Source organism: Amblyomma mixtum, chromosome 1 (genome assembly GCF_055824585.1).
Source record: "Amblyomma mixtum isolate Tamu chromosome 1, ASM5582458v1, whole genome shotgun sequence".
NCBI lineage: Eukaryota > Metazoa > Arthropoda > Arachnida > Ixodida > Ixodidae > Amblyomma > Amblyomma mixtum.
This window is the reverse complement of record NC_143012.1, coordinates 3,649,401-3,673,666: the sequence shown is the minus strand read 5'-3', so window position 1 is coordinate 3,673,666 and position 24,266 is coordinate 3,649,401. Positions and strand designations below refer to the sequence as shown.

At 50.1% G+C, this 24,266-nt stretch overlaps 3 protein-coding genes across 4 annotated transcripts in view; 1 reads left to right on the top strand and 2 right to left on the bottom strand.

The window, feature by feature from the left end:
• LOC149365280 (zinc finger Ran-binding domain-containing protein 2) overlaps positions 1 to 8,008 on the bottom strand; it is a 32,566-nt gene extending 24,558 nt beyond the window's left edge. The window contains exons 1-2 of one of the 2 annotated variants that reach the window (XM_089541588.1): positions 7,779 to 8,008; positions 4,248 to 4,300 (exon numbers count right to left, since the gene is read on the bottom strand). In XM_089541588.1, coding sequence (XP_089397714.1) covers positions 4,248 to 4,300; positions 7,779 to 7,879 — 154 coding nt within the window. In that variant the 5' untranslated portion in view covers positions 7,880 to 8,008. The remainder of the gene's footprint in view (positions 1 to 4,247; positions 4,301 to 7,778) is intronic. The other variant, XM_089541590.1, reaches the window with a different exon arrangement.
• The window catches only part of Snp (Snipper), a 302,062-nt gene that overhangs the window by 87,500 nt on the left and 190,296 nt on the right, over positions 1 to 24,266 (top strand). The window lies entirely within an intron of this gene.
• On the bottom strand, positions 19,111 to 22,026 carry LOC149365279 (uncharacterized). Its single transcript, XM_089541581.1, has one exon. The coding sequence runs from the start codon at positions 22,009 to 22,011 to the stop codon at positions 19,588 to 19,590; it is 2,424 nt and encodes an 807-aa protein (XP_089397707.1). The 5' UTR covers positions 22,012 to 22,026; the 3' UTR covers positions 19,111 to 19,587.

Genomic DNA, 24,266 nt, shown 5'->3' with positions numbered 1-24,266 from the left:
TCCCGAACGATAAAATCGATTTTAACACACTCGAGTGCGACAAATTCAACGCTGTAAATTATGAGGAAGACCTAGCGCTGATGATATGCGTATGTTGGAGTAAAGCTATCAATATTTCTTTGGGAGAATGCACGAAACATTAATGAAAGGTTAAAAACAGCGATGTTCCACTTCTAGATCAGTCACGAAATTCCGCGCTACGTTATCAACGAAGCACCGCACATACGAGCAGCGTTTTGCACGTTCTTTAGGATGCCAATTTCAGAGAACACAAGTATAAATGCAGACACACTTATCTGGATGCAGGGAGGGAATAACTATAGAAGAGCTTTTTATTTGCAATGATTGCACAGACGGGAGCAGCATCCTGCACTTTCATTTTTAGAATGTTAATTTCATTGAACACAGACAAGCATTAAATGCAGACACACAATGTCGGAAGCACGGAGAGAATAGCTACAGAGGGCGAGCTTTTTTATTTGCAAAGACAACCTTTTCTCTGTTCTCCAGCCGGCGGTTCACGTCTCTCGCATATAAGTGCATGCGTGTCACTATGACAAAATGCAGCACTTGGCGTGTAAAAGTGGCCATATGCTCTGCACATCCAAGCTGAGCAAGGTTTGGCAATTCCAGCTCGTCTAGCACCCCCCAAAAAATGTCCTCAAAAACGGGACCTTCTTTCAAAGAAATCGTGATTGCTTTGTTTACAATGTTGGTAAACTCTAGCATCTTTTTGGTGGGATGCTTTAAGCACCCTTGCTTGAAGCTTTTGTATACTGTAAGATATGCGTCACTGCCAACAACTGGCACAGGAGAGCTGATATCTGCTGGCTGCTCCAAATCAGACGGCGGCGACGACGGCGAAGGGCCACGCTGGTCGGGCAAACGGCGTGGCGAGCGCCACTGCGCGGCAGGAAACGGAAAGGCGACAATCCGCATGCCGCAGCTTTCAAACTGAAAGGGATCTAAAAACGTTGGTCTCGACTGCACCATATCAGTGCAAGTGGGTGAAAACATAAGCAGCTTTCGGTAGTGCACCAGACTTGTTCTCATATGCCTGGCACAGGCTTTTATTTTGGCAATCCTTCATTTGAATGGCACAGGTGCTCAGACAAGAGCACTGCACTAATGCTGGCTAACACAAAGGAAAAGGAAGACAAAGGACGTTCACAAGGCAGTTTTCACAAAAGAAATAAACATTCAGCATGTTATTATCACGTTCCTATGAGTTACCTTCATGGTTTGACTTGTCACTCCTAATAGTCCCAAAAGCCCCATGTCAATATTTTTTTTCAGTGTCCTGCCCAGGAAGAAATCAAATGCGCAATGTGGCCTGAATGCATGCATGCCTTAAGGGAAGAAATCAAATGCGCAATGTGGCCTTAATGCATGCATGCCTTAAGGGTAAGCCCCATCTTTCCCATGTATTTTGGGGCATATTGTGGTACACTTTCCTCAGCAACGGATAAAGATAGCAGCAAGATATTTATGTCATTTTGTTCAGAATTTCATCTTCTAGCCGCTGTACCAAAATTATTTTAGTATAGGAGAAATTAAATTATGTGATTTTTTTACTTTCTACACCCTAATTTTGACCAAATTTTGTATATATTTTTATTTTAAAACAAACAATATTATTTGCACGCTGATAATTTTGGTGCAGTAAATTGCCACGTATATGTACTGTATACACAGAAAAAATCAGCTTGATATCTGTTGTCATTTAGAAAATAATGGTACCGACGTAACAAAATATCTTGTTTTGAGAAAACTGAGTTTAAAGTAAACAAAACCTTCAATCCCAAGATTTCTACTTAGCCAACTCGTTTTGACCAATTTATTCAATAGGCACCAGCTGCATAGTTATCATCTAGGTCAGCTTGGTGCTTCTTTTCCTGCCGTTTAGCTTCTCGTGCCTGTTTTGTCACTGGCTGCGTAGCTCGATCAGCAAAGTAAACTCGACGCCGATCGACTTGCTTCAGCCAGCGGACAGTGTTGCTGCCCGGACTTAGTCCACATGCCTCAAGAACTTTAGTTCTTGCGATGGCGCCATCATTGAAGGTCAGAACAGCATCTAATGTAGCAATCTTCATTGTCTGTAGGCCCGCAAAGACATTTTTTTTAGCACACTCCCATACGACGTTGTTGAAGGACTCGTTTGGATTCTGGATGGTTGCCAGAGAGCTTGAATGGTAGCCAGAGAGCTTGAATGGTTGCCAGAGAGCTTTCTCTTGCAGCTAAATTCCGTAACATTTCGAGTTTTTTCTAGTTTTTAGTAAAAACTGAAAAAACACATCGCTGGTAAAGGGGTGTGTCGCTGACCGCTTTGCTTTCAGATAGCTTTTTCAGGTTGATATAAATTGCCCAGGATGAAGTGTGATACATCAAACGATGCAGAAAAGAATGTAATTTCATAATTAGGAAAAAACTAAAAATTGATATTTTTCAGATTTTTTGCTTACCCTGTCCCCTTAAATGCTATTAAAAAACAGTGTGGCCTCCATCATCCTCATTAGAAGCGGCACCTGTGACCACCATATCCTCGCAGATTTTCTAATCTCTGCCACAGTACACTTCTGGTTCCAGTCTCATGGGCAACTGGAACAATCTGGCATCTGTTGCCACACAGTTTTCTGCCCCTATAATCAGCCACCGAGTTTTAAATTGCCAAACATCAGCATCTTACAGGCTCAGCACAATTACAACTACTTCTCTGTTCCTCTTCCACAAGCTTGCGCATTGTTTTCTGGATAGGGTCGCAAGAATTTTGCATATCATTTGCCAGGAAGCTAACCCTTTCCTTACCATGCAAGAACAGGCGACTTCAGGGTGATGCTTCAACAAAACTTCGTTCTGGGCTAGTTGGTGCATTTTGAATCTCAGAAAAATATCAGCGCTAAAGCATGCAACCACAGAAGAAGAAACGTGTCCTGTTCTTTCTTCTTCTGTGGTTGCATTCTTTAGCGCTGCTATTTTTCTTAGGTTCAGGGTGGTGCACAACATTTTTTCAACAAACATTTTTTTCTTTATTAGAAAAGTATTTATTTAGCATAAAACATGAAATACAAACACAGAACTTCAGGGACCCAACAAAATTTGTTTAAGGGTCCCGACCACTATAAGCTGTTACATATGATGTAGACGACAGCAACAAATAACAAATAAGGCAACTATATAGCAATAAGCATGTTACAGCAGTAGGCACTGGATACTAGTGAAAACATCATTAGAGTAGTTAACAGATTTTTCTTTTCAATTATACAAAATAAGCAGAACATATGCAGCTCACAAGAGATAATTCTTCTGATTGGCAAAAATTTAAGACGCACAAAAATTCGCAAAAATTTTAAACATATCCATTTCGAAAACATCAAAATAAAGAACCTACAATATACATTTTATGTGCTACTATCCCAAAAGTGAGTATATTCAAAGTTACAGAACTCTTCAGGCTAACTCTCCAAAGAGCAGTGCCGAGGTAGACCCCGGGCCGTCTTGCAGATAACTGCGTTCGCTAATCTGCTGGTAGCACTGATTTATTCAGAATATGCCCGGTACCTTCAAAGACGGCATGAAAGCAATGAATCTCCTCAGCAACAGCGGAAGCAAACGTTATGGGTGGGCACCTGTCAATAGTCTGGGCTGGGAGTTAAATTATTTCCGTTCGAACTAAAATAAGACAAATGGATTTCATCTTTTCACACAAAGCACCTACAGAGTCAAGTGTCGATGCTGCAAAATTGCAACACCGTCGCTGCTAAGCAGGGTGAGTGCAAGAAGAGGTCACTACCTTGGTCGCCAGGCTTACGCGATTGCTCCATATTGACAGGTTTCGTGTGAAGTTTAAAAATGCTCCCTCGTGAAGGTGATAAAAAAAAAGAGACTTTCTGAAACTGAAGTAAAGTCTTTTTGCAACATAGTGGATGGCGTTACTCGTCAAGGAGTGGCTCGGATCGCTCAGAAGAAGGCATTTTGCGGCATCGTTTAAACTAAACAATTATAATAGGCTCGGTAAGGAAAGAGCTTATAAAATGCAAAGTTCGCTGTGCTCATCAAGAAGACAATAAAACTGTGCAGCATGAGGCAAGCAGACCGTGCAGGCACCAGTCAAGAACTTGTAAAACGTGTTAACGGGCCAAAAGGCAGCTCTAAATATGACAGGACAAGACACACAAGACAGGATAGAACCTGAATTAAACGCTGGCTGCTCAGTGGTGGCATGTTTCACATAGGCTATGACCACTCACCTTTACCGCATCGATTGCAACTGGTCCTGCGCGCGAAGTTGACGTTGCCACACCTGCAAAAGAGCCACTGTAAGTGCCCGGACAGCACCTTTCCGGCCCACCTAGAGTCCTTCAGTTTGCCTTTTCAATCTATAACAAGCAAGTTTAAAGGGAAACCGCGGTGATTTTTCAGTTCTTACAGATGAAAATGAAAAAAGTCAAGACTGTGTACTAAATGACATGCCAGAGAACAAGCTAGTTTTTCTGCAAAAGAACCTCACACCCTCCTGATCTGCACTGTCGACAAACAGGCCATTTTTAAGGCCAACCATTTATGAGATGACATCAGGCTTGACACAGCCTGGCACAGAGCAGATGGATATCAGCCCGGCAGGGAACAGGTTTCATGGGTTCAGCTGTAGTCCTCACTCACAGTTTGCGTTCACTCAAGTGAGTGTGGTGACCAGTACTGTGCTGTGGGATGCACAGCTCACTGTGAGATGATGAGGCACTATGCAAAAAATGTATTTATGCTGCCCGATGCCTGAACTGGCCCCCACTCCGAGAGCGCGTTTGCTTTGAATCTTTAAAGCAGGACTACCACAAAGATAGCTTATTTCTCAAGGAAGAGTTTGGATGTGTGAAACTGAATTATAGGATGCTGCTGAGATCAGTTGCTATGTCAATGTTGCTCTAATACACAGAGGCAGCTATGTAAAGGAATCAAGCGGAAGTAAGTATGGAAGATCCTTTAGCGTCTTACTTTACTTAAATACCCCAGACAGGATAAATTAAAACTAGCAACTCGTAGTTACTTGTCGTTATGGTACAGAAGTTCACTCACACTTAGGCCTGTGCATTCAGCACACCATAAGCCTGCCTGATACACCTCACCTGACTTAACAGAAATAAAAAAAAGTGTTGGCATTTTTATTAGTAAATAGAATATGGACCCTCAATAACATTCAGCTGCTGTCATAGTCACAGTAACGTTGTTTAGTGAAATATGTCACTTGCACCAATAAGTTCATTTATAAAAGGCACCAAAGGCTTTCAATAGCTCGTTACACCAATGTTTTGGCTACACTCGCCAACTCGTTGTCACTTTGCCATGTGGTTTTGCCCCTTCCTGCCCTATAATTTCTAAATCATAAAGGCTTAACCTTTGTAGTTTTAATCGAATATCAATGTGCTATGCTTGCCCAAGATTGCCCTGATCAGGCTTTTCTCGTGGCAGCAGGCCAACGGTAAGCTGTGAGTAATTAATACTGAGGCTGTGTCTACAGAATAGTCACGCACAATGCCAGAGGACATGAAGAAAGAATCAAGGATTTGAGCTCAGTCTTTGCATGCCACTCCATCACCAATAAGCTCTTGGTGCCACGTGGCAGCACGCACACACAGCTACTCTACCAAGATTGACGTCATCACTGTTGACACGCAAGGCAGCCCTCCAGGTAGCGCATGGGAGTTTCAGTTTCCTTTCGAAGATTACTGCTTATTTAAAATTATTGCACCATTGCCTTTTAAAGCCTTTCAGACATTCATTATATTTTACTGTCGAGAAAAATCAGAAAATTTGTGTTTGCATATTTAGAAAACCTCGTATTTTACAAAATAAATGTGAATGGCTCAAAAACTACAGGTTTTCATCATTCCCCGCACTTCCACGCTCATGGAACTTCAGCCCTGCTCTTAAAAAAAGACAAGAAAAAGATATTTATGCTGAATAAAATATCTTCTTTCTCATCCGAAGCAGTTACGTAATGAGAACTCAGCTACAGCGTCATTTAGCAAAGCATTACACCGCGTGGGAGAAGAAAATGCTGCAACACCAGGCCCCACTTCCTAGGCGTGTAGTGAAACTTCGTGACGTCCATCTTTATTTCATGCTTTAGAAAATCAAATCCTTTTTTCTAGGCTTAAAATGGCTCCACCATTCCGTCCAATCTCAAATGTAGCCAGCGTCCCTGACTTCATAAAAACACTTCTAGAAAAGCCGCGTGCACAACTGTAGATGCTGGGCAGCAAAAGGACAGCATGCAAGTGCTGTGCTTCTGTGGAAGTGAAAGTACAACTGTACAATGATCCTCCCTGAGAAGTAAAAAATGCAGTGCTTGCAGAAATGTACCCCATACTAAACGTAACTGTAACATTGCATGGCAACTGTGGGTAATGCGTGACATTCAGGCATTCTAATGAAAACTTTATACTAGGTTCTTCCCTCCATCCTGATCATTTCTACCAAGGCCACGTGGCATGTTGTTTCTGTGAAGGTTAACTACTGTTTGTCACTGCGATGATCACAGTTCAGGAAATTTCTACAGGCAAAAGTGCATTTGTAGCATCACAAGCAATGCCTGCATGAAAAACACCTGTTTCCCACTTGCTCAAAAAAACATTGTCAGGCCAAGTCAGACATTTCATAAATAGAGACAGTCTTTGCAGTTCCCTTTTTAGCATTCAATGCATGCCAGAGTGGTTTTCGAATAAACATTCTTGATGTCACCATAAAAGCACTGCCTCTAGCCATGCAGTTGAATTTCAGTTATGGCTTGCAGTTTTTGTAATTTTGAAGCTTTATATTTGTACTCTATTTTTAAAAACAATTTGAAGAAACAAAGTGACAGGACCCTTGGACATATAATGGAATCATCAAATCAGGGTTTCCTTTTAAAATGTTAGTTTAAAGCACGTCCACACAACCCCAACTGCTTTAGAATTGCGCATATGCAACAGTAGCAGTGATAGACAAAAAACAATCGTCTAATGTTTCAACACTCTTTGTAGCCTCCACAACACCTCACGTAGCTGGCAAGACAAAGCCCAAGCACAAAAGATACAGCTGCAATCAATTCATCAAAAATTAACGTTTTAAACTGCGCAAAAATATCAAGACCAGCACATCATCAGCAAACATGTAACCTTTTATTTTCTGGTCTATTCAATCTTCAGCACAGTTGAACCATCGTCATAATCGACATATAGCTTTTCATATTCGTCTTGCAAAAGTACACCTGTTGCCCAAAAACTACGAAAGCCAAACTGTACACAACGCACGCCCCTCCACAAACCTATCTTGCACCTACTTGTCCAAAGCTAGAAACAATTTACTTCGTAGCCTTAGTAAGCTGACTTAACTTCACGTAGCAAATGCAATGCCTTTGCAAGAACGCGATGATCCTCTCTTTGGGCTTCAGAAGTTCACAAAAATTTAAAGCAGTCTTCCAAGAAGTTATGCAGCACGAAGCGAAAAGGATGACTTTGAATGCAAAATCAGCAGGTGCGTAACGTACCTATTAACAAAAACAGAACACAACCTGCAACCGTTCGAAATGCCCACAATGTGCAAAGCTGCTCATATATTGCGCACCTATATTTACAAACACGCCGATATGCTTACGTGCCGAGCCCTAAGTACCACGCCAAAAACCTTACGAATGCCTTTGGCAGAGCAGGGACGATCCCCAAGAAAATACTCGCCACAGAAGGCTTCAACGAGCTGCCTGGCGCGCGCTAAGCAGCCGCCGCTGCAGGAAGCCATGAACTTACTGCGAATCAGCGCAAAGCCAGTCGCCTTCGTTCATGCGGAACCTCTTCGAGTGGCTCGAAGATCGAGGCCTGTCCCCGTACCGGTCGTCTTCGCTACGCATTACGACCACAGTACTTATTCTGGCCTTCTTTGTCTTTCCGCTGAAGTGTTGCTCTGGTGGCGCCGGACTACGTGCATGCGACCAATGTAACCAATGCGACCGCACAAATTACAATGCGCGCCCCCTCGTGGCCCCGCCACTCGCATAGCACAAAGGCCAACGTTTATAGTAATCTACAAACGTTTACAAAGACGGCGTTTATTTCGCCGGGAACTGTGTGCATTAATAAAAAAAAAATACGATTTGTAAGGGTGAATATAAATTACCCTAGATAGCAGGCGCTACTCACAGGCGTCCAGAAGAGGGTGGCAAGGGGGGGCTTGTAACGCGAAGGACCATCCGCAGGGATACGCAAAGGTTGTCCAACAATACAGTGTGTCTTCAATTAGTCAGCTTTTCGTACGTTAGGAACGAAGGCGAAAATACCATTCTACTCAAGGGGAATGCATCCACCGTTAAACAATACGACACACTTTACCGCATTTAACTGTGCGCATGGGGTCTATGGTGGCGGCTTTGTCAGTACCTCGGGCTATTCACGTCCTTCACGCCGCAACGTCTCGAAGATACGGTGGGTGCTGATGTAATAGCGACTTTCGCACGGTATATGGGCAGAACAGGTTCCATATCTGTCCGTGCATACCGAAGCCGCCGACGCTACCGGCAGGACGCGCGGCTGCATCGTGTCCCCGCACTTCAGAAGCAACACGTATTGACTAGCTGCATCACTGTGGGATCCACATAGTAGCATAAAAAAGGAAAATTAAATCTGCCTCGATAAGTTTCTCGCAGATAAATACCGCAATAGGCCTGACTCTGGGTCTCGATTGTGGAAAACTTGCTCCCCCCATTCGTTTTTCGACGCGGCCTACCATCATCCCCGTGCGTGAAGACAGCACCGGCTGGGCGAGGAGGGAAGTTTCCATCATGGGGTAGGCGGAAGCAGCGACGGGAGCGCCACCTCGGAGGCTACGCGGTGCTCCCTGCCCAAGCCGGTAAGTCGGAAATACGTAGCCTTCTATTTCCGAGGAATGCCTCGTTGATGTTAGCTAGCCGGCCCGCTCTATGTATTCATTGCAAGTGTAATAAATAGCATATGAGTGTTCACGCTTTGTCGTCCCTCCCATTGTTCCCTCGAGCACGAACCCCTCCGCGGTTAGCGAGCGGGAACGCTGCATCCGCGGAGTGGAAGTGCGGGGGCGGAAGGCTGACCACCATAATTCCACAATGGCGCCCAACGTGGGGCAAGCTTTTGGGACGAGGGACGACAGTCAGTTCGGTTCGTGGAATGCCCGCCCGGATTTGTACAGCGTTAGGTCTGACCCGAATTCGGAGTTGCTAGCATTTCTTGAACGCGAGATGAGCGGAATAGAAGGAACTTGACTTTTTAGGTTGATAAGATTGTGTACTTTTGCTTTGGGCGTTAAGTTTGGTTGCGCATGCGTTGCTTTTGAAGGAAGGTTGTTTTCGACCAATAAATCAGTTGTTAGTCTACGCTCGTCCTGTCTGCTTCTTTTCTGTGTCCTGTTTCCTGCGTAGTTTTGTGTCTTCAGTATGTCTTACCGACTAGCCTCTCATCACACACTTCCGGAATAGAAGCATGAGGGAATAGCCGTGCATGCTACGCTGTTGATTACCACTTCATCGATACACCTTTGGAAGTTGAATCTACGGGGTGCGCACATCAAGAGCGAGGCCGAGCCGTCCACGGAGAACAGCAAGCCAGAAGCGAGTGAATGCGGAAGTTTGAAGGGTGGCCCGATTTTTCTTGTATATAGTTGTAAATATTCTCCTTTCTGTATCTTTGGCTCTGGGAGCCGGGTGCCGTAATCTGCTGGCTTGTATATTGCAGCAGAAGCGTCGGTGGGCGTCGTTCGCTCAGAAGTTGCTGGTGTAGCAGCGAGCGAGTAGGGTCACCATGGCAGAAACGTATCTCCTCGTAGCGGTGTGTTCTAGCTGTTGTCCTCAATTGGCCCCTTTGTTGGCACCGGCAAGTGTCAGAGGGAGTAGGCTGAAGGCTCTTCGGGAGCTGCCTGTCGCTTTTGGAAGGAAACAGCCCAACTATACAGAAAGCTGACTTTGTTCAAACGAACTTGGTATTTTATTTTCAGTTGCGAAGCGAATTGATAATTTCGCGGAATCAGATACGCTAATGCAGTTCAACTGAGCTTAGCATTATCATGCCGGAAAGCGAACTGCGAGTGCGCTTCGACCGCAGACAGCCAGTTACGTTCAAATGAACCGAGTGTTTGGGCGGAACTGCTTGACACTCGCATTGCTCCGCATTTTACCAAAGGGTCAGTTTGCGTGGTCTCAACTGCCTTCGATTCAAACTTTTGGAGATAGTGGGAGCGATATATGCAGAGTTTGAGAGAAGCCGCCCTGACCTGCTGTCCTTTGTCTGCGTCCCTGCCTGCTGCCCTGCGGCCGTGAGTCATCGTAAGCTGCGGAGTCACGGGCGAGCAGTTTGCAGCGGCTACCAGAAGGCGCGTCTGCACGGACAACACCCTCCCGGCACCCTAATAGATACCTTTAGCATACCGTGTACCGTGTTACCGTTACCGGAGTACTGAAGCCCGCCTGCCGCCGGTGATCACGCGCTGATTGGTCCCGATGCTGCAGGCGCGAGCTGCTAGCTGCCGGGTACGTGGCGCCATCTGGCGACGTCAAGGAGATTTGCGCTTGCTTATCAGCAACAAGCCATCCGCCTGGCGGAAGAAGCCGCGAGAAATCAAGACCTCTTCGCCTGCTTCTAATCGCGGAGGTCCCGGCCCCCGTCACCAAGGCCTGCGTGCCGGGGACGGGGAATAGGGGGCTTCCTTATCTGGAGGAAAATAAAGTTGTTATCATCATCATAATCGCTTGCTCATTGGCTGCGCGCGGACTCCCGGTACTCCGGTACCGGTAACGGGAACACGGTACACGGTATGTAAAGGTGTCTAATTTTGGGTGCCTGCCGCTGGACATGGAGGGGTACCCGGTGACCTTGCTGCGCATCGGATGAGCCTGGCAACCCGCCTGTACGAGCGGTCCTGCAGTCGTCACCGCAGCCCTCGTGGACGCGGCGTCGATGGCCTCCATGGATGAGTTCAACCGCAGGTCAACATTTAAGGGGGGAGCGATGTGAAGAACCTGTTCCCCCCCTTCGTTTTTCGACGCGGCCGGCCATCATCGCCGTGCGTGATGACAGCACCGGCTGGGCGAGGAGGGAAGTTTCCCTCATGGGGTAAGCGGAAGCAGCGACGGGAGCGCCACCTCGAAGGCTACGTGGAGCTCCGCGGAGGCAGTGAGGGTCTCTTCGGGATCCGGCCAGCGCCACAAGCTGCCACGAGCAGTTGCAGCCGCACGCTCTCGTCACCTTCCGCGGCAGGCGCAAGGAGATCTGTAGTGTCTTGCCGCTGGACTTTTGGTTCCAGGCAGCGAAGCGAGCGCAGCAAACGCACGCGCTCGTCTCCTCCCCCAGCAAATACTCGGGGATGGCTTTGCCCCGAGAATGCGGCGCGCATTGGAAAAGCCGGCCGCCGCTGTCGGCGCGTGCAAATGTTCGCCGCCGATACCTCCGAAGTCGCGCCTCTGCCCAGACTACAGACTACAGCAATACAACAAGTAGAGTAAAACATGTTGATCGGATTGAAGTACTTACATGGTATCCGAAAAGTGGACAGGAAAATTTTTATTGTTCGTTGAAATGGTCCTAGTTGTGTCTAGCTGCCTAGATCTGTAAGGATTAGTCTCTATGACAATGTGTTCGGGCAGGTTATTCAAATCTTCTACCACACTAGGAAGAGCCGATTTGTTGAATGCATTAGTGGAGCCGTGCAAACGTTGTATGCCTTAGAAATTAAATAAGTGGCGAGGTCGTACGAAAGTGCGTATGAAGTTTTCCCGAAGTGCTGAAAAGCTAAAGTACAGTTTGTGGAAGAGGCAAAGAATTGAAAATTTAGGCGAATCGCTAATGATTTGAGGCCTATATAATTTCATGATAGCCCCTGAGCCGATATTTACACTGTGAGTTAATGAAACTTGCGCGGTTCAGGATGGCTTCGAGCGAGTCAAACAAGTAGGCCCGATGAGGGCTGATTATTTTTGGGCGTATTCTAGTTTACTGCGAAGATACGTTCCATATTGTAGTCGTCTGATGGCTGGAGGGGACATGGCAAGTGATATCCTAATGAGTCCAAGCGACCTGGAAGCAATAGCGCATAGTTTCGTTATGTGATCTGCCCAAGAAAGATTGGTCGTTATCTTGATGCCGAGGTACCTGTATGAATTAGTTAGATACAAGAATATGGAGTTCAGGGAGTATGGAAAATAAAGATTGAAGCGTTTGCGTGAAACGTACCGCATGCATAAATTTGCATTTTGAAACATTGACCTGCGTTAGCCAGTCGGATCACCCGCTTCTGAATTCAGGTGAGATCGTCGTGTAATATTGTCTGATCTCTACTACTGCTGATGCGGCGATGTCAGCGTATGCGGCAAAGGTTTCGTGGCAGGGAAGATACGCTCATTCGCCTGTCTCCAAAGAAATTATAGAAAAAAACTGCCTACGATTACGTTACTTCCTAATGCGAAATATGAGCGCAGCTGATCAGCTGTTTCAGTTTATCGATAGATGGAGGCAAAGAATTCGAGCAAGACATGTATGTACAATTGCAGACAACTTGTTATTTTGCGAAAGCAATTCTACTCCCAAGAACGGCCTTTCGCGTAGCGGCGGCCACTGGCCACGTTTGACCTTTAGAATGACCCCTGACGTCATACTATGCCGAGTGGCGTCACAGCGTGACGTCATACCAGGAGCGAGAGACGGGCTACCAACTCGGCTCGTCAGGTAACGGCGGCCGCTTGCCACGGCGCGCCGCGCTTCTCCCGCTAGAGGCGCTAGTGACGTTATAGCGTGACGTCATACCAGGAGCGAGAGACGGGCTACCAATGGCGGCTGAGGCCGTGAAGAGACAATGTGTCTTCACCAGACCTTAGTTTGCGAGGCTCCTAAGTAGGGCTCCCTTAGTCCTGCGTGCCGGGGGGTCCAAAAAGGAGTCTCATTTCGGTGGAAATAAACGTTTTGATGATGATGATGATGACGGGCTACCCACTCGGCGGCCGCTTGCCACGGCGCGCCGCGCTCTTCCCACTAAAGGCACTACATATGCAGTATAAAACTCCTGCTTTCGCAACCTACCAGGCTTAACCAAAGCTAAGCCCCCGCCTATTTTTTCACACATAGTCCTTCTTCAAGAAACACTCCACTAACAGTTCTTGATTGTCATGAAGGAAGCTTTGTGGTCGAAGTAATAGATGGATATATGCTTAACTTGCTCCGCCAACGCCCGGTTCTCAAAAACGAGGTCTATGCGAGGTTGGCACAGCCGTGGGAGGCGTTACGAGCGAGAGGAACGGGATGTTCTCCCGCATAAGTGGTAAGAAATTCCTGTTTGTCTTTATGTGTACTATCGGGGCAAAAGTGGTATACTCCACGCGGTGGGACCCGGAGCAACGGAAAACTGCGGCATTTTGGCGAGCTAAAGCGCGAAACATTGAAACGAGCCAAGCGACATGCCTGCTGATAATAAAGTTCACGCATTGGCTGTCTCGATCCCAGCTGCCTCCTGTAGATGACGTTGCAACGCAGTTTTCCGCTTCACCGGCTCCCGCCGCGTTGAGTATAACACTTCTTTTCCACGATAGTACATTAAAGTCCCCTGCCACCCTGGCAGGTGGCAGTTAATGGTTGATCGGGAGAGTTCGCTCACCGTTGTCAGCGCTAACGCATGCAGCCCACATCTCTCTCTCTCTCTCTCATCACCCCACGTACTATAAAAGCGCGATCCAGGAATCCGCTGACCCAGGGAGCCAGTTATGCATGCGCACTTCCTTTCCTTAAAATGATCGGAGTGTAAAACGTCAACGCCAATGAACACCGACGGTCTATGGCTTCAGTGCAGCGTTTCTGGCACAACGTTGTCAATGCCAACGCATGCAGCGCCCACCTGTCACTACCGCCACTTAGCTTAAAGCACGGTTGAGGTGTCCACTGTTCCGAGAGGGCAGTTATGCGCCTTCCCTCTGGTTCGGTGTCCACCGAGATGTGTACACCTCGCCCTCACCTCACGCTACATATATCCTGTCATAGAGCTAAGCGCCACTGCCAGTTTTTAAGGCTAAAGCCTTTAATGGCTCATACTGTCGTGACCAAGACGTGTTAGCAAATTTGTCCGCGTTTCAGATTGGTCGAAATGGTCGTGACGTCACTGCGCGCGAATTTGGACTGGTGTGCACCGAAATATGTGAGACCTGCAGTTACTGCGCAATTTCCTTTCCTCAAATGCAATTTTTGACTGGTGTCCACCGAGATATGTGAGACAGTTACTGCCCAATTTCCTTTCCTCTAAATACAATTTTCATTTTCTTCATTACGGCCCCTCTTTCTGTTTCTTCTTTCACTCCACTTCCTCCCTTCCTGTACGGTGCGGTTCAGGTGCCCACCGAGAAGACAGAGAATTACAGCGCCATTTCCTTTCCTCGAAAAGCGTTGCGTTCAAAGGGCAACGCATCGCGCCGAATGGGTGGTGGCGTTCCGTGGACTCCCTGGCAGCGCTACAACACGATGTCGCGTTCCGCTCCTAAAGGCAAAGATTAAGCGTCATTAATTGGCAGTTAATGCACAAACAGAATGTGAAGTGAACATACGAGTAGCAGAATGCAGCACTCAGACTTTCGCCTTTCACCACTTTAGCCGCTAAAGTTCCTCGTAATTTTTTTTATCGCGACAGCGTTAAGGGCCCCGTGTCGCAGAAAAGCCGGTGTCGGCTGCGTTGGTCGTGAGCGAAAAATCCAAGATGCATTAATTAATAAAACCGAGTAGGAAATTGGTCGAGTTGGGGAATTGAACCACGGCCTCCGGAGTGCGAGGCGAGCACGCTAACCACTACGCCGCGCAGCTCGATGATTTGGAATGAACAAAGACGTGTCTAGTGCATACGGGTGTTGTCTAAAAAAGGTACTTTAGAGACGTACTGCGGTGTCAATTCCTTCTGGGTCTACACCGAGATATGAGTATTTCCTTTCGTTAAAATCAATTTTCATTTCATATCCTTAGGCCCTTACGGCGCGGTTCGGGTGTCCACAGAGATACGAGAGAGACAGGCTTCGTTTTCTTTCCTTAAAACCAATTTTCATTTCATTTTCCTTCCTTTATAGCGCGGTTCGGGTGTCCACCGAGATATGAGAGATCGTCGTTTCCTTAAAACCAATTTTCATTTCATTTTCCTTCCCTTACGGCGCGGTTCGGGTGTCCACCGAGATATGAGAAACAGGCGTCGTTTACTTCGGGCAAGGCGTCGCGCCGAACGGGCGGTGGCGTTCCGAAGACTCTTTGGCAACGCTGCAACACACTGTCGCCTCCCACTCTTAAAGCGTCCTCCAATTTTCTTAGGCCTTCATAAATAAAGATTTTGTTGTGAAAGCAACAATACGCTAGTCGCCGAGCCATTTCGCGGAGCTCTGGAAAGGCCAAGCTGCGCATGCGCGAGGAGCGGGTGACGTCACACGGCGCACAGCTGTCGCGCCGGGGTCGCCGCCGGAGCTGCCGCCGCCGCCGCGCGCTCTCCATCGCTTCGCCGACAGTCTCCCTCTCTGATGCGCAGTAGCGATTGCGCATCGCCATCTGCGTGGTTTGTGGTGTATAAAATTGGTAGGACACCTGAACCAGAGGGAAGAGGTGGCAGGGGAGGTGGTGACTAGGAGGCGCGACTGCAGCCGCTTACCCGTTTTTCTCAGCCAGCGTCCGCTTCGGCGGACGCGGTTGTTGCGACGCGCGTCTTTTCTTTTCTTTCACTCTTTCTTCTTTTCTTTTAACTCTCCTCTATCTGCACGTTGCAGCGGTGGTGGCTCGGCTTGAGCCAGTTGGCAGGCCCGTGCAATTTCCTTTTCATCCTTCTCTCAGTCGCAACAGCAACAACACCAGAGGGAAGGCGCATAACTGCATGCCCTCTTGTTCACCACTACCGCTGACATCGCACAGCACACGGGCGCCTTTGCGTTTCGCCTCCATCGAAACGCGGCCGCCGCGGTCGAGTTCGAACCCGCTGACTCCGGCTCGGTAGACGAGCGCGTTAACCACTGAGCCATCGCGGCGGGTAACTGGTTCCAAATCTGTATTTAGAGCTAACTGGTTTCAAATGGAACAGATTGGTTCCAACTGGAACCAAACTGCAATGTCCAATTGGTTCCAAATGGATTGTCCCAAATGGAACTTCAATTGATTCCATCCAACTGTACATTTCAATTAGATCCATTGGTTTCTTTTTCACCTGGGTGTACTGCAAGCCTCTGTAACAAGGAATCTCAATTGTGCGATCACGGTTGACGAGAATTTCTGGATTATGCGAATTTAGTAACTGCTATGACCTGCCCTTGATTAGTTTTATCTGAACAATACACCGGCTGCGCATTGTTACGCTTCGTCGCGAACTCAGCGTTATCACGGGCAGAGGCGGCCGATGCCAAATCGTGAACTACATGTGTAAGCGGCAATGGGCAGCTGCTGCAACTTGCTCGGTACCTCGTGCGCCGACGCCCCGTCCATGTCAGGAGCCTCAGCTATCACGGCGCGTGCTGAACTTCAAGTGACAGCCAACGTTTACAGATATACCTCCGTAAACGTTGGCAGTTGCCAAGGCGTTTGGGACCGAAAACTGGGGAGCATCGAAGCCTTGCCGTGACTCGGCTCATCGCAGCGATGATGCCGAGAGATACTTGGAAGCGACCGTGAGACAACTGGACTCTCGCCCTCTCTCTGAAGAAACTCTTCTATAGGCGCCAGGGTGAAACGTGCAGATTTGTGGTGTGTGACGAAGGCCGTGACCAAGTTTTTATGCCAAACAGGCCTGGATACCAGTCTGTTACCGCCTGTGCACTACCTACGGTTTACACGGGTTACATATGTATTTTCATGGAGCCCCTACTCCAGTATATGCTAATGACATGTGTCAGTGTGTGTGTGTTTAAGACATGAGTTTCACGCGCGTCTACTCACCGAGATGAGTATGCCAGCCAGTGCGTGTGTGTGTGTGGACATATCACCCATGAAACTCGTTGTATTATATGCTATCATCAACCTGCATTCACACTTTCCCTTTCCTCCCCTTCCCTTTCTCCAGTGTGGAGCAGCAGGCCAGGGCCATGTTGCCACCGGCCGACCTCTCCTCCTTTTCCTCTCATTAAAATTATTTTCTCTCTCTCTCAATAGACATTCCGAAACACGTCTTTCACGTTCCGATACATGTCGCGAGCGCATTTCTGTGCGGTAAAGAAAAATACATAAGCGTACTCACGCAAAGCAGAGAAAAGGGAATCTGAGCCATTTTTTTCTTTTGTCTTCCATCGCACGAATTTCTAAAGCTGGGAACTTTTCTTGCGGTGCCCCAAGCAACGTGTATTAGGTGAATTTTCTCTGTAAATGCACGTGTTAAAAACAATCCTTGCTCCATAGTTTAGAATGGGCGTGGCATCGCGCCTCATGTTATGATGCATGGAAGTACGCCGAACTGGGATTTGGAAGGGGGTGGGAAAGGGGGTTAGACAAAAGAAAAATAACGAAAATATTAGTCGCCTCCCGCCATAAACTTGGCAATGCCCTGTACGATACTATACTATACATACTGTACGGTACTATACTGTACTATAATGTACTGGAATTTCGATGGAGGCGAAATTTTAGAGGCCCGTGTACTGCGCCATGTCAGTGCACGTGAAAGAACCCCAGGTGGTCGAAATTACCCGGAACCCTTCACTACGGCGTCCCTCATAGCCTGAGTCGCTTTGGGACGTTAAACCCCATAAACCAAACCTGTACTGCACTATACTAAGCTACACTACACTATATACTCGCGTGCTACTGCAATATACGTAGGTATAGTTCTAAACTTTCTATCCGTCATCATTTTCCATGTCCCATTGAGGAAGCGTAGTAATGATCGACGCTCGCGTGTTCTGTGTGCATGGTGTCCACAGCCGACCCACAAGCGTTAGCTTGACCTTTATGGCCGAGCGACAGGTTACTGAAGGTGCAAAACGTGCCCAAGGCATTGCTGATACCCGATCCTATTTTTTGAAGCGAAAAGCTTCACTACGCTAGTCAACACCGCGCTTCGCGCGAGCCGGCGTATGCCGTAGCACGAGTGACGTCACGCACGGCGCAGGATACTGCACATGTGCGCCGCCGCTTCTCCTCCTCGCCACCGTTTGACAATAAAGTTTTCTCTGTCTCTCTCTCTTTCGTCGCAGCCGTGCGCAGTTGAGAGGAAGGGTATATAAGGCGCGCTTGCCCAGGGAGTATCTGTTCTCGCTTCGGCGAGCGCGGCTTCGGCCGCTTCTGTTGTTTGAGCAGCGTCCGCTCCGGCGGACGCAGTTGTTGCTGCGACGCGCGTCTTTCCTTTCCTCTCTCTCTCTCCTTCCTCTGATCTTTTAACTCTCCTCTATCTGCACGTGGCAGCGGTGGTGGCTTGGCTCGAGCCAGTAGGCAGGCCCGTACAATTTCCTTTTCATCCTTCTCTCAGTCACAACACAACAACATAGAACAGGCGCCCGCTGCCGCGCGCTATGCGTCATCGTTTGACGTACGCCGCAAGCGCGTGTTTATCGCGGAGGCCGGCTGGAAAGCAATAGCTTCTGCCAGGCGGTGGATTGATAAAAGGCGGCAAGCGCTTTCTCTCGTTCTAGCCGAGACTGGGCGAATGACGCGGCGCGATTTTACTACACAAGGCAGACGTATAGCATAACCATAAGCTAACCAAAGCATAACCACAAATTAAACCATAAGCATAACCATAGGCTAAATCGTAAGCATAACCGTAAGTTAAACCATAAGCATATCCGTAAGTTAAATCGAAAGCATATCCATAAGTTAAACCGTAAGCGTATCCATAGGCTAAATCATAAAAAGCATAACCATAAGCTAAACCGTAAGCATATACAAAGGCTAAATCATAAAGCATAAACATAATAAGCTAAACCATAAGCACCACCGCAGTTTTTCGCTTCGAGATATCCAAGCTTAACCTTAGCTAAGCCCCAGCCAATATTTTTTTTTTTTTTACGTTCGGATGTGCTATGTAATACCGAACGGATATTTGAGCATATTGCGAGCACCGATCTCTAACGCCATCATTAGGCCGTGCGGGAACAAGTGTTTAACACGAGCTTTTCATTCAGATTTTCACACTCCCTTTCGCAAAGAGATTTGGCATTCAGAATGCCTTATTTATTTTTGTTTATGCGCAAAGACACAATGACCTGATAAATCATGACAACCCCCACGTCCACATTTAAATGCCGCGTGCACGAGTACCGCTTGCTTTCAGCGACCCCGTTCGGAACGCCGCGTTGCCTTTGCGCGCTGATCCATGGCGCCGAGGGTGTCGGACACGAAAAGCTTGCCGTACGGGTGCACGGGGGCTTGCAACGCGCTGTCGAAGCTGCGGAAGCCATTGGCCGTTTCGGGCGTCCTTATTAAGTCACACACACACAGTGAAGCACCCACTGCAGCGGGGTTGTCACTGAGCACACCAGCATAGCGGTCACTGCGCCGTGCGTGTGTGAGGTGCGACGCATGGCGCGCTAACCACTTGGGGTTGCCGATAACGATGGCAGCGGCGTCTCACTGCGCCGCCGAGGCCACTGCGAAGGCACTGCTCGGCCGCCTGTCATGCAGCCGCCGCCGGCGCAGATTCGCTGAAGGAGATGGCTGTCACCACCTCCGTGACGGGCTCCCGGCTTGCAGTAGGCGGCTTGTACACGGGTTGCGGTTGCGGCGTGCTGCGTTCCAGCAGCTTATTGATATCCGTGAAGAACTCGAAGGGAAAGCCCCGGTCTCGACCGTTGCCGATCACGTTGTCCTTGACGTCGGCCACCGTGCTCGGCCGTGCTGTTGTGGTCGTTGTCGTGGTCCTCGGTGTGCCTGCCGTGGCCATGACTGAAGAGCCGATCTTGTTGCTGAAGACGCGCACAACGGTCGCGGGGCGAGGCGTCGTGGACGGCCTCGTGGTTGTCGTCCGCAGGCGCTCCCAGCTGAAGGGCGTCGTCCCGCTGAGCTTGAGCGTCGCCGTTGGCGTTGACTTGGACCAAGCAGCTGGTGACGTTGGCTTGGACGAAGCGGGCCTGGACTGCGCTGGTTTGGGTTTCGTGGACGTGATGGGCGGCGGCGGCGGTGGCGGCGGCGGCCTAGGTTTCACTCTGGCTGGCAACGGCTTAGGTTGCGTGGGTGTTCTGGATGGTGAGGGCTTGGGCGGCGAGGGCATAGATCGCGGTGGAAACGTGGGCACGAACGGCGTTGATTTGAACTGCATGGACATCTGCGGTCTCGCTGGGGTGGCCTTGGGAGGCATGGTAGTCCATCCGCCATACCAGCTGTACGTGCGGTTCTCCTTCGTGAACGGTGGGCTAGTAGGAGGAGCGCGCGTCGGTGTAGGCCGTCGCCGACGGCTGGGCTTCTTCCTTGGTGGTGAACGCGTAACTGGCAAGCGTGTCATCGGCGGGTGCGTCATTGGCGGGTGCGTCATTGGCGGGCGCATTGGCGGGTGTGTCAATGGCGGGCGCATTGGCGGTGGTTCGGTCAGCGGGGGTGACGTCGGCGGAGGCGGTGGAGGACCGGGGTTGTGCATCACGTGTGCTGGCACAAACATCGACTCCGGCAGGTAGGACACGCCGAGCTGAGACCAGGGCCGCATTTCTGGACTGAACGGCGGCATGAAGTTCTCCGGGTGTGGCAGCGGCATGGGCGGGCGCCCTCCTCCGAAGACGTGCATAGGCCTAGAAGGACCTCGAGCAGGAGGACCTCGGAAGGGAGGTGGAGGTGCGGCAGCGCCCTTGGGGGGCGGCAGACGAAACGGCGGCCAAGCCGGCGGCTCGTGTACGACGGGGAAGAAGCTCTTGAGCGGGAAGTGGACGCTGGGCAACCACTCTTCTTCCCTAGGGGGCGATGGGCGCAGCGGCTGCCGCTTGAAGAAGCGTGAAAGCAGCAGCTGGCGCTTAACACGCGTCGAACGGGCCCGCCTGCGCGACGCCCTGTGGCGGAACTCGAAGTATCCCGAAGGCGTCTTGTGGTAGCTACCATCGGGCCTGCCTAGCAGCACTTGGGCCATCGGCTGCCAAGGCGGCCGCGGTGGTTCCATGGACTGCTCGTAGCTTGGTCGCGGCGGTTCTTCGGACAGCTCGTAGCCAGCCGGCTCCGGCTGGTAGTAGAAGGGGCGTCCCAGCTCACTGGGGTCGTACACCACGAAGGAGTTGGCCCCCGAGTCACCGGAGGAGCGGGGCTCCTCATAGGTGACGCCGCTTTCGTGCAGGCTCTCAAACAGGGCCTGGCGGTCGAAGGGCTCCGAAGGCAGCCAGCCGCCTTCGTCGTGCTGCACCGGTTGCGACCAGCGCGTGTCGTTGACTGCGGCAGTCTCGTTCCTGTCGCCACCCCCGCCGTCGTCATCGTCCAGCCACTCATCCTCATTGCTCACCGCCGGGGTGGTAACGCGTGGCTTGCCGAACACGGCCACCGTCGTGGGCGGCAAGGTGGTCGGCGGCTCCGTGGTCGTCGTCGTCGTCGTCGGTGGCCTCGTCACCGGCTTGCGGACCCGCGGTGTCGTGCTGGTGGTGGTGACATTGTAGTAGCTCTCCGAGTGCGGGCACAGCTCCGCGGCGCCAGGCTCGTAGTCGCACATGAGCAGCCGCTGGTTGAAGGTGGACTTTGGCGGGCACACGAACGAGTAGCGGTCGGCCTCCGGGCCGCAGTAGTGGAACACGCTGCAGCGCAGCTCCACGTCCGCGTAGTAGCCGGTCGCGCGGCCTTGGCAGCTGAACTTGACGTCAGGCAACAGCAGCGGGCTGCCGCGCTGCGCGTCGCCGCCGGCGCCCAGCGCCAGCAGCAGCAGCAGCAGCAGCGGCCGAGGAGAGGCGGCGGTCGGCGGGACCGTCATGCTAGTGGCGGCCGCCGCGCTGCCGCGGACGCTGGCCCGCTCTTGACCCAGATGGCGGTGGGCCAGCCGACGACCGCGACGAGGAAGTGGAGCGCGAAGCGGGTCACGGCGAATGCCTGCTCTGCTTCCGGAGCGCACATCTTCCAGGGCGCGCTGGTCTCCCATGCGTGAAATCGCGGGCGGCCCGCGCCTCTTCGGGGCCCGCGGATTCCCCACCTTGGCGTCATGCGGCGACGTGCCGGCGGCGCTGAGGGCTTTCCCGCTCTCCGGGTGGCTTTATCGGCGGCGGAATGAACGACGGGGGAGGGCGGCGTCGACACCGTAAGCGTCCATCCGTATACAAGGAGACCCTAGAAGTGTCAACTTTTTTCTCTTTTTCCCAGTCAGTTCGCCGAGCGGACGCGACAATCCGCGAGCGTGCGCGCTTTAATGCACCGACTGCATCATGAGTAGCGGGGTGTAGGTCAAGAGCCAAGGTGCCCTAAGCGGGTTCTCCGGACCCAGCGGGAGAAAAAGTGCGCGGTCTGGCCCGCCCTTTCCCCCTTCTTAAATAGAGCATGCCGCAGCCCTCACCGGCTCCATGCGTTGAAACGTGCCTTCCGACAGCGCGTTGGGTCTTCCGTCCTCGTATCTGTCGCCTATAAACCATCGATCTTATCCCTCTACCCTCCCCCCCCTATGCCAGCGACCGCTCCGGCCGTCGAACTAATGGGCGATTACACATGATTGCGGTGCGGTCGCTCAGATGGCCTTGAAGCCTTCCAGCAGGCCGGACGGCAGTCAATATGCGTGCTTTCTTGTCGAGCTCACCAGCTTCGCTCTGTCTGTGTGTGCGGATACGTACGCCTTCTCGTCGTCTTTCATTAGGCCGGCTGGCCTCAGGCTGGATTCAGCGGCTTTAAGTGTCCTCACTCTCGTTGAACGCTGAAAACGTGCTGAAAAAATGGTTCTGAGCAAAGGAAAGGGGGCAGTAACTGTCTCACATCTAGGTGGATACTTCAACCGCGCCATGATGGAAGATCTGAAAGAGGGAGTAAAGTAGAAAGACAGAAAGAGGCGCCGTAGTCGAGGGCGCCGGGATAATCTCGACCACCTTGGGATCTTGAACGTGCACTGACATCGCACAGCACACAGGCGCCTTTTGCGTATCGTCTCCATCGAAACGGGACTGGCGCAGCGAGGATTGAACCCGGGTCCTCAGTAGCCGAGCGTTCTAACAGTGAGCCAAAGCGGCGAGTGAAAATATTCAGTGGCGTTAGCGTGAAAGAAGAACCGTATATCATTTTAAAATGTATATATATTTTCTGGAAGATAAGAAAAACTGGATTTTTCGGCGGCCTGTCCCTTGGGCCATGAGAGGACTTTCTGCTGAAGCGCTAGGGGCGCTGCCTGGAGAGCGCCCTCAGACCCAAGTCCCAGCTCTTGCTTTCCACCCTCATGCGTTGTCCCGAGTGTCGTCTGCATTTTTTAAATAGCGAAAGCTGCAAAAAGATTTTGTTTAGGCCTAGAGGTATTTGACGATCAGAGTTGTTTTATATGAGCCACAAGGATATCGCGTGGGCAGCGGGTGTGAGTCAACATAATCTGTGTTGATGACACAAGTGGGCCGGAGGCCGTGTCGGCGGACGGGGTTCGAGTGGATTGTACACAATCAGAGAGACAGGTAAGGCCACATTCCAGTGAATCTACTCTCTGCCGGCGCAACCATGCTGTCGAACTGTATATATTGGCGCGTGGCCTAGCGTCCCAAAGACAACTCTGACATCCAGGCGATGTCTGTATCTTGAAAGGACATGCGGGCATCACCAGGAAGTGCGGAGAAATTCCCGCGGATATTTTTCACATATCTTTTTGGCCGCACTTTCTTATCTCAGTGAAGTCCGTAGGAAGTCAGTGAGGATTTTCATAGGCCTTAACAAGAACATATTCGTTATTGGTCAAATATGGTAAACCTCCCCTGGGATCTATGGGCCAAAGACAAAAACTTACTCGGCTCGCGGGAAAAATATTCGCAATGCCTAATTTATATTTTCTGTGATTCAGCCGTGAAGAAAGAAATGACTACAGCCAATTACAATGGTGTAGTTGCTTGGTCAAGAGCTGACATTTTTAAGGGCGAAATCTGCATAGCATCACACGCTGTCAGGGCGGATGCGTCTAACAACTAGATCAGGCCACAGAAACGCTCCGAACCAGAAATCATGCAGCATATGTTCAGCATACGCCCACAGAACGAAGGATTTTCGCGAGCTTATCTATTATATACCCCAAACCAAGGGCGTCCGCAGAATTTTTTGCAGGGGGGGGGGGCCCATTGGTTGTTGGCGCCGGAGGGGGGGGGGGGGGGGGGGTATGTTCGTAGCAAAAAGGCACTATTTGCGGAGTAAATTTATTTATTTATATACAAATAAAATAAATAA

What these genes read in the sequence shown, in the direction of transcription:
- LOC149365279 (XM_089541581.1), bottom strand. Translation starts at nt 22,011, where the DNA reads ATGGGAGACCAGCGCGCCCTGGAAGATGTGCGCTCCGGAAGCAGAGCA.